Source organism: Phyllopteryx taeniolatus, chromosome 10 (genome assembly GCF_024500385.1).
Source record: "Phyllopteryx taeniolatus isolate TA_2022b chromosome 10, UOR_Ptae_1.2, whole genome shotgun sequence".
NCBI lineage: Eukaryota > Metazoa > Chordata > Actinopteri > Syngnathiformes > Syngnathidae > Phyllopteryx > Phyllopteryx taeniolatus.
Genome location: NC_084511.1, coordinates 29,049,158 through 29,063,779, shown reverse-complemented (window position 1 = coordinate 29,063,779; position 14,622 = coordinate 29,049,158). Strand labels below are relative to the sequence as shown.

The following is a 14,622-nucleotide window of genomic DNA, read 5'->3' as shown; positions in this document are numbered from 1 at the left end:
GGGAAAAAAATGCGGCTTCAACTGTTTCTTTACATTCTCTCAAATGATCTGAATATGGAATGTTTTTTATAAAGTACAATATTTTAAAAAATGGTATTTTTCCCTAGGGTTAGGGTTAAAAACTGAAAATGTGTTTTTGTTTTTTAGGCAGTCTCGAAGGGATTATTGGCATTTCCATTTCAATGGGGAAAGATGATTTGAGATACTAGTGTTTTGAGTCCCGAGCGTGGTCACGGAACAACTTAAACTTGCATCTCGAGGCACGACTGCACATGCAGAAGCCTTTGTGCAACCGTGCTACGGTTTCTTCCGCTCGGCGCCCGTGCTAGCCGGCTAATCAAAGGCCACCTCCCCGGTGGTGGCCTTTGGCAATTGGCTACCTGGCAGAATACAAAGCCGTCAGCGCCGCGGTGGCCCGCAGACCGCGTTGAGGGTTCGCCACTCTGAAGCCTCCCTATATAATTGGCGCAGACGCGCTAATGAGTGGGGATGATCTCCCGCTAATCTGTCACGGCCCACCACCTCCACTCGCGCACTCTTTCGTGCTCCAGGAGCACGCGAACCCTGCCGCGCCGGTTTCCGGGCGTCATTGGCATCCGAGTGCTAACCGACCCCTCCGTTCTCGATCTGCATATTTGTAAAGTGCTCACACTGTTTCCATTTAACGCTCTGCCAGCGAGCCAGCTCTCCCATGACGGCATCAAATTGTGGAGGCGCCCCTCCGTAAATGAATTGAGGAGGAAATGACTCGTGGGCTGTTGCAGTGGTGATGAATTCAACTGAAAGTGTCTAATGAGGGAACCAAATTAAAAGAAGCTCCACACCTGCTATTGTACTTTAGGCTTATCTTTTCTTTGTGTGTGTGTGTGTGTGCGCGCGAAGCTCTTATTCTATTATAATTTCGCATAAAACTTCTTCATGCAACGCAAACGTTTTAAGAGACAGCGACACTAGCGCCCTCTGGTGGAACTGGCTGGTTTTCAACTTTCGTGCCAGTGATCCACTTTAATATAAACATTTACTGTCACAGTACAGTGGCAACTTTTTTTTGTGGTAAATATCAATGTACATGTGCATGAAAGTGAGGGTTAATACAGAGATAGCGTGAAAAGTATTGTTTTGCTGAAAGAAAGGCACATAAACTCACATGAAAGCTATCATGAACTTCTGTGTCATGTTTGACTTTTTCGTATAAAAAGAGAAGTTTGGAAGAGAAGACCTCCTTGTCTTGACTTTGTATCAAAAGCTTTGGAATTTGCCCGCTTTTTCTTTGTTTCTTCATGAAGGAAGCTGATATGTCTGTTGGAGCTTCAGTTCCACAGTTGAGAAGATGGCAGTGGGTTAGCAGTGTCTTTCACCAGCGGTTGCTCAGGGCAGCGACTTCCATGGCCGCAATGCGAGGCAGTCTACCGCTGGCGCCGCCTTCCAGGTAACCGGACTTCACACTGGACGTGTCCGAAGGCCTCCTCTTGCTCTTGTTCAGGTCTGGACAGGAAGATGACGATGTTGTTGTTGTTTTTTGATGAACATGATGACGAATTGATGACGTTGAGATTACCGGAGATAGCCAACAGCATCTTGCGTCTGGCTCCAAACGTGGACACGCCCACTTCCTTCAGATCGTCATCAGACAGAGTGAGGAAAGTCTGGTAGTCAATCTGAAAGAACACCCAGAAATCGGTGGGAATTTATCGGAATATGTACGACGTGTGAGAGGATTTCAGTTTTGGGCCGTCAGCACCGAAACGCTCTCGTGCGCGGCTGAAATGCGCATTTCCGTATATTACGACGGCATATTTCTGTACCATGTGACAAAGGATTTCAAGAACTCTTTTTGTGGTTTTGAGTTTCGTCTTTTGTCAAGTTCCTCGTGTTCTTGCCTTGCCGCGCTCGTTTGGTTTTCGTCTGCACCTGTTCTCGTCAGCCCCTCTACCTCGTGTCACCCAATCGCCGTGTCTTGTCCAGGTGTGCCTCGTTGTCTCGTCAATGTGTTTCTATTTAGCTCCCTGGGTTTGTCGTCTCGCGGTGGTTGTTTTGTTTGTTTTGAGTTTCTTTCAATCTGTTCAATAACTTGAAAAATAACGTGGCCATAATATTGGTTAGCATTTCAGGGATTCCTACGAAAGCGTTTCAATGGTCTTGCAACATCGCCTTTAAAATTGTTTAAAGCAAAGCAAATTGATTTCATGCACAAGGCAACTCAATGCGCTTTCCATTTATTTATGACAAAGAATGTTGCTTTTTCATCATGCCGAGCAATTCAATGCTCCTCCACGACCAACACACAAAATCACTTTTTGTGATACTTTCGTTTGGAGGTTTGAGGTGAGATTTTTCCCGTTATCAGTTTAAAAATGTAAACGCGTTCACCGGATGACCACAATGAAGTGGTCAATTCATCTTTTTTTGTTCTTTCTCTACCTCTTGTTGCTCCAACACGTCAATGTACTTCATCAAGCCCAGTTGGCTGAGGAGCTCTGGCAGCTCGTCCATCATCTGGGGGGAGGGGCTACGCTGACTGCAGGTCGACGCCCTCCTTGATGAGCACACGTCGTCAAAGTAGTTGCGACCCGGGAAGCCCTCCGCTAGAAACATACGACCCGTCTTTGTCGTACGACTAAAGAAAAGTCACAATCGAAACTAGTGACGAGGACTTACGGGGTTTGTCACTTCTGTTTCTGTTAGCCGCAAACGTGGGGAAGTGGGAGGAGGACGAGAAGGACGTCGGCGGTGGGGAGGACGGCGAGGAAGAGGAGGAGGAGGAAGGCGATGAGGCGGGCTGGGATCCGCGTCTGTCCCTCCAGTTGTCCGAATTGCTCCCATTCGACGCCGTCCCGCTCTGGTTGGCCCACGACTGCGAGGAGACAGGAGCGAGCTGAGATTTTTACAAAGTTTGGAAGCACACTTCTACGAGAGCTTTTCGAGCTCTTCGACTTGTTCTTGTATGCCAGGCGGTTGAGACTCATAAGCTTTGCTCTGATTGGATGGCTCATCTTCTCAATTCAAGTATCGAAAGCAGCTTTGCCGTCGGCGACATCTCGGCGGCCTCGCGTTTGGATCATTCCGACAAAAAAAACACAACATTTTGATGGAAGCTAACATTACGCGCAGTTTGAACAATTAATTCAGCGATTCTTAGACGTACCACTAGAGGGAGCCCGGGTAACAGCAACAGCAACGAGTCAGCGAATACTTCCGTTTGAGGTTTTTTTTTTTTTAACGAGGTGGAAGCGCTCAGTTAAGCAGGACGATGTGACCAAAGCAGCATCCGAGCATCCAAATAGTCATTTTGTCACCACACGGTGAGGTAGCAAATTGTTTGAGAGACACCGCAACAGGAAATGTCTCGAGGGAGCTTCAAAAAGAGTCATCCGCATCATTTGTCGAAAAATGCGCGAAAGCCGCCTGTGTCGAGCTTGCTCCTTTGCCGATTTGTACCTGGCTGCTGCTTGAGCTTAAGTAGGGCTTGTAACTGCGACGGCTGACGTTCCGTAGCTCCTTCACGGCCTCCGCCGGCATGGACTTGGAGAAGCCGAGACCGCTCCAAGTGTCTGTGGGAGTGCGGACTTCAGTCACCACCGGCTTTCTCTGCATCGCTGAACGGAGACGTCACAGGAATAAGTCATGTGCAGTGTCGCCGCCTAAGTACAGTTCGTTTTTTTTTTTTTTTTAGCTAATATTAGGTGTAAAAACTTAAGTTAGAGAACCAGTAGTGTAGTATACTTGAGTAAAAGTATCGACTATACTTAAATAACCAAGTAATTGATATTAAATGTACTTGGGAATTGGATGTAAAAGTATTCATATAAATTAATAGTAATAATACTAATACTAATACTTTGCCAGAATGAGAATCATTTCATTGACATTGTCAGCGAAAGGTACATTCACAACCAGGAATCTTTCTTTTATTTTGCAGTCAAGTGAAACGAAATGGTTAGGGGAAAATTTGTGAAGTAAAATAAAATTTTGTTTTGGAAATTTTGTGGAGTGTACATATACATATATATATATATATATATATATATATATAGCTGTTTCTATTTTTCAGCTACACTATAGTAGCTTCAGCTATTTCGGGAAGACTTTTTTTTCCCCTTTTTCCGTCGGATGCGTATAACTCTCCGAACATGTCTACATGACTGATTCATAATTTGGTGAAGAGGTTTGCCTTACAGCGGATCCGCGGTACACAGCGGGCGCCGATCGACGAATATAACGTCGGCTTGGCTCTTGACGCCGCCGATATTTGCTTTTGCAACAGAAGCCCGCAGGATGAGACAAGAAGAACGAATGAAACATTTAGAGGCACTAACCTCTGGTCGCCAGCAATTTCTTCTTCTCGTAGTCATAAACCTACAGAGCACCAACAAGAAATAAAACGGGTAAATAATGCATGCAACGAAATCCCATTTCCTGCCCCTCTGAGTGCAGGCAGGTTGCACTTCATTTACAACATGTACCAATAGTTCGACGGCAATTCCTGGAAGGAGTACGATGGCAAGCCCGTTCCTACTTTTGTGTAAAGCTGGAGTGTGGAAATAGGACCATTAAGATCTCAGCAGATCACCCAAAAATCAGTCCGAAAGCAGCGTAGTTAAAACAGCCAATTGTTAACCACGTCTTCCGTGTGTCTATTTTTTCAGTGTTCCTTAATATAGGTCGGATGCAATGTGTGTGCTCAAGTGTAAATTTGCACAGCTGTCACGTTCGCGATAAGAGTGAAAATAAAGACGCATGTTGTTTTTGTACCTCGGATTCAGAGAGTTCTGCGCGAACATCCCGCGGCAGCGTCGCGTCTCTCCTCAGGCTGTTCCTGCGCTCCATCCGCCCTCGTTCCGTTTCTGCATTCGGCATCCTTGTGCATTCGGGAGATAACGCGCAAACCTTCACTCGGGTGGCGGCGTAGAACAATTCAAACAGGCCCCACGCGTACAACACAAGAGAATCACGTACTATGTCGAGGAAAATTGCTACGCCGGCAATTATGGGATGCCGCCTTTCTGTAAAACGTTTTCAACATCGTTTTTTAAAAAAAGGCAAATCGGCGTGGAGAGAATTTATTCCAGGTACTCAGGATCCCTCCCAGATTCCCCCAAATAAATGAATGTGTGTTGTTGTTTTTTTAATATACGCCCTGTAAGACCATCCAGGGTGTAAGTCAACTGGGCTCCGGCTGACCTGCGACCCTGATGAGGTCAAGCAATGTATGGATGGTTACATTAAATGTCAACAAGCCAACGATTGCAGAGATGCAGGTTTTTGACTGCGTCGTCTCGACACTCACCGGCTCGTAAACGCCTGCCCTGTGGAGTGCCGTCTGGCCTGGTTGAAAACTTTGCTCGTCTCCGGACCCTGCAGACTCCCCCTCCGACCCGTCGGCGTCACTCTGGGCCCGCTGGGGAAGTTCATCGCGTCCTCCAGTGATGTCATTATCACCCTATCCTTAGAATTGTCATCATCCGATTGGCCAGACTGGTCGTCATTTTCTAGGATCTACAGTCAATAAGAAGTACATTTTTCGTATGCGTATGTGTGATTTTCTTCTGGCACTGAAAGTTATTCGACACCTTCTCCAGCGGACGGCTGTCTGTTCCCTTCAGTCCCGCCCTCCCTTCGTCATTGGGGGCGGGCAGCCCGGGCGGAGGTGACGGACGAGCCTTCGGCCCACTTAGAAGCTCTGGAACAGGAGCGGGTACGGGGCCTGTTTATCATGAGGGAACACAGTCACTTGACGGGCGATGAATGCAGAACGGCGGCCGAAAATCATTTCTCTCGCCTCTACCGGAGGTGACAAAGTGGCTCTAGTTTACGCTCACTGTGCCAGCTACAGTACAACAGTGTCTGCGGAAAGGGCACTGCCCCATTCAAAATTCATTCGGAATGCGACGGATCGAGGACGACTTTCTTTGCCGGCAATAATGTAATAGAATTGCGACGGAGAGACTTTTGAAGTTCGCCGGAGAAAATGAGGACTTTCCGGGAAGTAACGGACAGTGAAAGGTTTTGAATTTGACCTCAAATGGAATCAGAATGAAAAACTAGATTTTCAACTAAGATATATATTGTTTTCTCTTATTCTTTTGGCGAATGGTGCGCGTTTAAAATACTTGATCATTATCATAGAATAGTTTCAAATACGAACGTTCCTGAGTGAGCCCGAGATTTGAAAACAAGATGTTGCCAAAATGGAAGCATTTCGGAAACGTCTTGGAAATTGTCTTCCGACACGCCTTCCGACGTGCGCGAGCTCACCGTGTTCAGAGAGCCGCAGCTGCTGCAGCAGCATGTTGAGCCAATAGCTGGTCAACTCATTGCCCGCCAGAATGGGGTCAGGGGTCACCTTGGTTGCCTTGGTGGCGTCACAGGAATCCAAGCCCAGCAACCGACGACGCGCTTCGTAAAGACACTGGATATTCCTCTCCAGACCTTTCACCACCACTGACTGCAATGAATACACAACCGTCAGAGATTTAAATCAATCCTGCAATATTCAATTTTTTAAATTTTTTTTATAAAATAACGCACGTACCTAAGTGGAATCAAAGGAAAGCAAAAACAGCATTTTTGTTGATGATTGTGGGAGATGCAAAGACTGTGCTAACCTTGTTGGTCTGTTTCACTTTGGGCTTGACGCTAACGAAGACGCCAAGGTTTTGCATCATCTGAGCCAGCGCGCAGGGATCTGCCTCCGCCTCTTCCCGCATGTCAAACATCAAGCACACCGGCAGACAGTCCTATATGTGCACACACACACACACACAAAACAAAACTAAAATCATGCAAACTTGGTGAAAAATTGGTCAGACTCATCATCAGACACAGCGCTGTACAAATTACAATACACCCACATTATAACAATAGTGCAGTGCATTAAAGTGTTGCTATGCATACGTTTGATATATCATTATAATTATAATACAATGAACACTTCTCCTTTGCCCTTTGTGGGATGTAAATGCTGAGCCTCTCAGTTTGAACGTTTGCGTCCTACACTTTGGGCGATTGTGATCGGTAGCAGCTCGTAGGCGGCGCAAGGTCGGAGTAGACAACTAGAGAGTGTGACACAGAGACATGAGTCGACATTTATTGTTGAAAATGTTTCGGGGCGATGTATGACTTTTCATAATATTCATAAAGCGCTTATGATGTCCTTCTTGTCGATTTGTGAAACCTTTATCAGGGTAGGCTAACCCTTATCGTAAAGTGGTACAACGTGAGTATCATAGTTTTTAGAATTTTTGCAAAGGTTTTTGTATTCGACCTAATTACACTGTAGTTGTTGAAGCAAGTGAGTGTAATTTGCTGAGGACTAAATGATGTAACTATGAGGCGTGACAAAGGAAAGCGACCGTGGCAGTCATGACTCAGTGCCAACTGGCAAAATGTCTGTACTTGATCTCGCCACTATTCTGCTATTCAGGTCTTCACCTCTGTCACTCTGTGCTTTTTCTGGCTTTTGTGTATGCTCGTGTCACCCTTTGTCACACTCTCAAGCATCTGCAGGAGGCAAAAACTTTGGCCAAAGAATACAGTGAATGTGACTTTCGGGTTAATGACTCTTTATAGGAGTGAAGAGCAAAGATTTGCCAGTAATCGACGCTCACTCAAAATGTTTTGTCCCATAATTTCTCGTGTATAATGCGCATTTTTTCCCCCAAAAAATAAGTCAAAAATCACTGGTGCGCATTATACATAGGTATAGGGGGGGAAGAAAACGGGAAAAAAACCTGTCCATTGTATAAATGTATGCCGCCATCTAGAGGTTATGAAAAAGCGGTACACGTTCATTTCAATATTCCACCGCCACCTAGAGGTTATGAGAAAGGTGTACACTTTCATTTTAATATGCCAGCACCACCTAGAGGTTGTGAAAAAGGTGTAGCCTATGCTTTCATTCCAATATGACAGTGGTACGTATGACTGCATAATATGTACAGTTGTGCTCATAAGTTTACATACCTTGGCAGAATTTGCGAAATATTGTTGTTGTTTTTTTGAATACGACTGATGACTGAACAACAACCATCATTCATTTCTTTATGGTTATGTTTTGTTTGATGATAATGCTTTTCTGAAATGTTTGACAGTTTAATTTGAATCCCATGATTAACATCCTTCATGTTTGCTTTAAAGAATTGTACCCATCTTACAAAGTCTCCCCAGGTAATCAAACATATGAGCACAATTGTGTGTTTTCTCATTTACTAAATAAGAGTAGGGCTGTGAATTTCAAAAGAAGAGCAAGTAAATAAAAAGAAAGTATAACGTGTTCAAATGAAGTGCTTAACTTCAGAATAGTTTTGTTTTTTTTAAATTACAAAATACAGAGAATACCTGTTTTGATCATATGTGTAGAAGCAAAATCATGAATTGTAAAAATGCATTTTACATCGGTAGAAGGGTTTTCCAGAATTTTGAGGTCCACTTCGGGGGTGCGTATCATGGGTGCGCATTGTACACGAGAAATTACGGTGATTGCCTGTAGATGGCACAAGATGGCGGCATTTCACTTTTTACTATTATACAAGGAACGGCCTCACTTTAACCTTGTCACTAGATGCCACAAGATGGCAGCAAAACTGTACTATTCTGTTAGACAGTGCTTTGGCCTGAATGCAAAAACAGTGACTTTTTTCCAGAAAGCCACAGAAAACTTACCATGACCTGCTGCCGGGCCAGGCACACTCCGTCGGGGCTTCCCTGGATGACCAGTGAGGGGAGGTTTTGGGGTGCGCTGAGGTCGGGTAGGATGATCTGGGTCTGCGTGTGGTGCATCACGCTCAGGAAGTGAGCTCCGTTCTGCCCCAACAAGAAGAGATGCTGCTGCGAGGTGACATCCAGCTGGCTGCTCACCACGCTCCCTGTCACCTCCGAACCCAGGAGCAGCTCCATCAGGACGCAGGTCGCCTTCTGCCGGGTAATACGTGGGAACACGTTGTCGTGGTTACGGCTCGCGCGCCAGCTGACGCTAGCGCGTCGGTCTGACCTTGACCGCCGAGGCGTTGCCCTGCAGCCCCCACACGGTGCAGCAGCTCCCGAAGAAGGCGGGCTGCGCCTGAGGCTGCGGCGGCAGCGCTCTGAAGCTCACGCTGACCCCAAACGTCTGCACCACCTGTTGGATGAGAGGCGAGCCGGCGTCTGGCAGGGCCTGAGGGGCCAAGCTGACCGGCAGGTCGAACGTCAAAGTCAGCGGCTGCAGATCCTAGCGGGTGAAATCAAAAGACAAATGGACGGAGAAGAAAGGGATGACAAGACGCATGAACCCTTTTGACAAATTCAGTGGTGCCTTGAGATACAAGTTTTCGACCAATATTTTGCTTTGACATGCAAGTGAAAATTTGGCAGCAGTTACTCGTGGAGAATTCTTCCTCAAAAAAAAAGAAAAAAAGTCTTAAAGCTGTTTAATGCCACTAGAACAACCGCAAATCTTTGCCTTTAAGTCCACTAGTCTAATGCTAAAACATAAGGGGAAATGCCCTAGTACAATATTAGCATTGTCAGGTAGTAACCAATTACATGTAACCAGATTACATAATTGAATTACGAAAGTTAAGTAACTGTAATTGCATTACTGAGAGAAAATGTGCAAATTTCCATCATGACAATTTTAGTCACACTTCATTTTGTTTCCGCATGTCACTTCCTCCTTCAACAGCCGACACTTGTAAGCGGCTCTCTCCGGTCGTGTACCATTCTGCCGTCGTCTCAAACATGACATGTTTTTCCAAATTCCACCGTCGGCCCCCGCAGAGCCCGGGATCTGGGTTCTGTCTGAGGTTTCTTCCTGAGAGGGAGTTTTTCCTCGCCCTCGCTAAGTGCCCGCTTATGTGGGCTTCAGTGGGATTGATTATATACATACAGTATATTATACATGAGGAGTGAGGTTCTCGACCTGCCCAATGTGTAAAGTGCCTTGAGATCAGAGACATAAGGACATAAAAAAAATTAAAAATAAAAATAAACACAGTCAATGAGCAATAAAAGGTTACCAGTAAAAAAAAATCTGCGCGGGGCCTTCAGAAAACGATTGTATCAGTGAGACGCTTTGAAATCGGAACGCGCGAGCCGCCACGGGATAGGCCACTCACTCTTATCCTCCTCCTGGCCTCCTCCACTCCCTCGATGGGTCCGGCAATCGACACCTGGCGAGAGTAACAAGGAAGACAATGTTTTGTAGTTGTTTCCTTTCATCAAGGATATTCCCCCTAAATCGGTCGCGTAATCTCACCTGGTTGCTTTTCTCTCCGGCAACATTGTGGCGGTTGGAGTCTGGGAAATGGATATGACAGGACGTGACTTCCATCACCTTCTTGATGTTTCCGCCGCCTTTGCCGATCACGTGGGAGTGCTCCGTGTAGGCCACGTCCATTTTCAGCGTCACCTTGTTTACCTGCGGTATTTCAACGCAATCAAGACTTGATTCCACATTGAAACTGGAGTGTAAGTAATTATATTATGGTGGTAGTTTGAAGTGATGCTGAAGCCTCACCCTGGTTTCTAGAACTTCGAGAATCTTCTTTTTAGCTTCCGAAACATTTTCTTTCTTGCCTTCCACCTTTACATGCGGATCTGGAAGAAGTGAGAAGTAATAGCTCAAAGATTGCGCAATCCGCTGTAGGTATCACTGCAAATATACGGACACCAAAAGCAATGGGTGACCAAAAAAAAAAAAAAAAGGAGCTAATTATCGTGCGTGACTGAGTGACTCCAGGAATGTGCCACCTTTCTTTGACTTGGCACCGATCTTCAACTTGGAAGGCCATTTCACCTGAGTGTTAGTTTCTTTCATCACCTGTGAAGGCCCAAAAAACAATGGAGGAGAGTGAGAGAGAGCTGTGAAGAGGGACGAAGACACCGGGCAAATTTATTCTGCCACGGCAACGTATGCGGCACGTACACATTCTAAGAATACAAAGGCTCCATTTGCATTTCAAAGACCGTAATCATTCATAGGTATTATATAGATCAGAGCATATTGCTCCCATTCGAGTCTTTACACTGGCTCCCAGTCAGCTGTAGAACAGACTGGTTCTGCCACCCGCTCTATAAATCACTGAATGGCATGAAAGAAATGCTAATGGCTTTTAAAACCCAGGAGGGCGCTGAGATCTGCAGACTCAGATCCGATAGTGGAGCACCGAGTCCAAAGCAAACATGGTGAGGCAGCATTTCGGTGTTATGCTGCACACAAATGGAACAAAAGAAGTCAAGTCAGCCCCCAGCGGGAATTTGTTTCACTCCAGGATCAAATCTCCTTTTTCTCTCTCTCATGGTTATGATTGAGAATTTTAAAGCCATCTTTTAAAAATATTTTTCTTGCAATGTTCGTTCTTTTAGTAATTTAAGCAAGCTGCCTTTTATGTCATGTACTTTTTTTTTTTAAATACCTTTTGCTCTTTTGTTTTAAATGCTTTAATCACGTGAAGCACCTTGTGTATGAAATGCGCTAAATATAAAGCCGCCTTTGTGTCACCCATAAGCACTTAATAAACTTTATGCACCGACTTCAGTGTCATCAGCAGAAATCTTTCAGTTGTGTTGTCTTTTTAATACTGTAAAAACGATTGTTTGACTTACTGTCTCAAAAAACTCCTCGCCTGTCATAGCATCTCCATTCTTTGGAGCTGAAACAAACACAGTTGAAACAAACACAAATCAAATGAAATAAAGCTTAAAATCACTGAATCACCGGCGTCCACCGCAATATACCATTGTAAGGAAATGTATTATTTTTTTAAATATAATTTTTGTATGTGCAGCGATTCCAGTTGTATAATGAAAGACGACGCCCCGGAATGGTTGGGACTCACGAGCCAATCACAGGGCACATATTCCAGACAACCAATCACACTCGCGTTCATTAAGTAGGAACTGAACCCAGGCTGCATGCATGGAAGTCAGGCGAATGACCCACTACACCATCAGTGAACTCAATAAAGTTATGCATCAAAAACAGAAACTGCATTTCCGTGTTATCTGAAAATTGAAAGAAACTTTTGACAGCGCTTTGGAGAATCTTGAAAGAAATGTTTCTCCTTTTTTGTGTCATTTCGAATGAACTTTGCCAGACTCCCAACTCCAAGCGTTTGTGTGATCAGCATTAAACAAGGCCGACAGCTTTCAAACGTTGACGTTAGCTTAGCAACTGGTACAAAAGGAACGAGAAATTGCTTGGAACATAAACAATTTGTAAAGGCCATGGCTCCACGGTGACATTTACAGGGTTGCAGGGCAGCGCTCGGACAGCCTACCGCCCCCCACCCCCCACCCCCTCATCGCTATGGGTAACACTGGCTCGAGCTGAGGAATGAGGAGAGAATAGCAAAGGGCGGCGAGAGAAGGCGCCATAGACAGGGGGCGGCCACAAATTAGCCAAGAAACGGCTAGTGACGTCAACGGCATTGAGTGATGCAAAGTTGAGCCCAAAAATTAGACCACAGCTCGTGAACTGAGGAGAATTGGCTCGGAAAATGCCCACTCAGGCTCCTCGCAGTCAAAGAGAGTACGATCTGACGAGATAGAATATTTACAGCCTAATTGAGGCTGCTCAAACGCCAGAAAGTGATATCACAGCAGAATCCGTTCAAAACTGTGCCAACAAAGAAACATTACAATCTGTACTTAAGTAGAAGTACAGATACAAATCTGCTGATTCGACTCCAGCTCTCAAGTAAAACATTCAAAACTACAGACTGAATTGTACTGCTAGCGTAAAATGAAAAAAAAATCATTCTGTCATTTATATACAATACCCATTTTGATAACTTCATAGAAAATAGTTCCTGAAAATCCAAAGTACAGATATCTGTTTTCAAATGCAGGGAGTAAAAGTAAAAAGCAAATACAGCTACGGAAGTCCATACACCGGGAAAATCGACTTATTTGTACTTCGTTATTTCCCGCCGGCGCGGATATGTGCAGCGGCGACACGGCGAGTCGCCACAGTGACATCGGACGCATTCGTCATAAAGCTGCCAGGCTGGCTGAGATAACTAACGGCGGCAGTCACCTCCTCGTGCCAGACAGGCTTGATAATAGCAATAAGACTTGCGACGGCATCAAGCTTTGGGATGTCATTAAACATTGCTTTACTACTTGGATGGCGGCAACGAGCTGGAGGCCGTGATTTAGCTTGGCTGCCCACAATACAAATACAAATAAATCCCCTTCTATTAACCATCAGGCAGGCCTTGTTCGATTGTAATACACTTTCAACAGATTAATATATCGATTTTTTTTTTGCACAATTGCAGGTCGTGGAGCAACCTACATACAGTACATACATATATATATATATATATATATATATATATATATATATATATATATATATATATATATATATATATATATATATATATATATATATATATATATATATATATATATATATATATATATATATATATATAAAGGCACGAATCCCAGCACCTCATTACCAGTCCTCATTTTCACTGCATGTTGCTACGTAGGAGTTAGCTGACATTTTTGTTTTCTGGCTCGGAAATTGCTCAGGTGGTCAGAAACGGCACGACTGCTCGCTGTTTCAACTGGAATGAGAGACGTTCGTTTTTGTTTGACGTACATGTGATAATATTAGTGCCCAGGTGCTCCTGAATACTACTAAAATGTAGCAAACAGTGAAATGCAGGCGCTCAGCACCCCTAAACCTCTGATCCTAGAACAGCCCCCTGCTCAAGGCCCCACTCGTGCGTTACTATATTTCCAGAGACGACGTTACAAATCACATTTCAAGACATCTGCTTCACCTCAGCTAAAAAAGTGACGTACGTGGACACAAATGCTCAAGTGCGCCGCGCATGTTGGCTCACCGTACAACATGGTCTCCAACTTCTTCCTGTTGATCCTGAACCTGTCCTCCACCCACTCCGGATCCACACTCTGACCTCCGGCGTTCTGCTGCCCCGTCGCCGTTTCTTCCTCCTCTTCCTCATCCTCTCTGTCACAGCGGGCCTCGCCGGGCTCAGGCTTGGCATCCGAGTCGGGTTCTACGCTAGTTTCCGGGTCGGGCTCCGGCGGCGCGACGGCGCCCCGGGCGGGGGAGCTCCCCTCGGGGCTGGTGCTGTTGGCCATAGCAGGACTGAAGCCCTCGTCTGTGCGTGTGCGTGACCAAGGAGACGGGAGGAACTGGACGAAAGAAAAAGGGGGAAGCTAGTGACACCCCTCTCGAGTCCCCCACCCCCAAATTGAACCTCTCTCTCTCTCCGAGCGGCGGGAGGCCCAACAATGCACTGACTGGGATGCGTAATCACAGGTCACATCTTCTCTCGCCGAGGGGCTCCAAACACGCAGCACGGCAATCGAATAAATCCTCGGTAATCTCGATGTCGGTGTTCCACGAGTCCTCGACTGTGATCCAATCCCGAGTGTGTGCGCGCATCTCGCACAAACACGCACACATTGAAAGCGTCCGCACCACAGGGCTCCCAGTTAAGAAAATAATCACGGCTTCCTGATCCCGAGGGGTTCTGCCACAGCTGCCGATTCTCCCTTCGCACCGACTGGAATGTATGAAGCTGCAGTGGATTTTCATCTCACTTCTTACTGCGCATAATGCAGAATGCACAAAACATGTATCGGCCCTCCACCCATGTTACC

At 45.5% G+C, this 14,622-nt stretch overlaps 1 protein-coding gene across 2 annotated transcripts; it reads right to left on the bottom strand.

Annotated features, from left to right (window-relative positions):
* Positions 1-956: 956 nt before the first annotated feature.
* Positions 957-14,361, bottom strand: bicc2 (bicaudal C homolog 2). Of its 2 annotated transcripts, XM_061787964.1 has the most exons (19): positions 13,836-14,361; positions 11,581-11,627; positions 10,726-10,795; positions 10,493-10,572; positions 10,232-10,393; positions 10,092-10,145; positions 8,990-9,205; positions 8,662-8,913; positions 6,606-6,737; positions 6,256-6,445; positions 5,571-5,704; positions 5,288-5,496; positions 4,753-4,858; positions 4,317-4,356; positions 3,439-3,596; positions 2,659-2,854; positions 2,422-2,585; positions 1,559-1,658; positions 957-1,485 (listed from the first exon to the last, which is right to left on the bottom strand). In XM_061787964.1, exons 1-19 carry the CDS (start codon positions 14,095-14,097, stop codon positions 1,355-1,357), a joined length of 2,703 nt encoding a protein of 900 aa, XP_061643948.1. In that variant the 5' UTR covers positions 14,098-14,361; the 3' UTR covers positions 957-1,354. The 2 variants fall into 2 exon arrangements, 1 of the variants encoding a protein (XP_061643948.1); XR_009790510.1 differs by lacking the exon at positions 2,422-2,585 and having other exon boundaries at positions 1,447-1,485.
* Positions 14,362-14,622: the final 261 nt, after the last annotated feature.

Excerpts from the sequence above, each read along its gene's own strand:
- bicc2 (XM_061787964.1), bottom strand. The coding sequence starts at position 14,097 with ATGGCCAACAGCACCAGCCCCGAGGGGAGCTCCCCCGCCCGGGGCGCC. Across the intron at positions 6,446-6,605 it reads AAGTGAAACAGACCAACAAG|TCAGTGGTGGTGAAAGGTCT; the intron begins GTTAGCACAGTC and ends TATTCATTGCAG. Across the intron at positions 2,855-3,438 it reads TAAGCTCAAGCAGCAGCCAG|TCGTGGGCCAACCAGAGCGG; the intron begins GTACAAATCGGC and ends GTCTCCTCGCAG.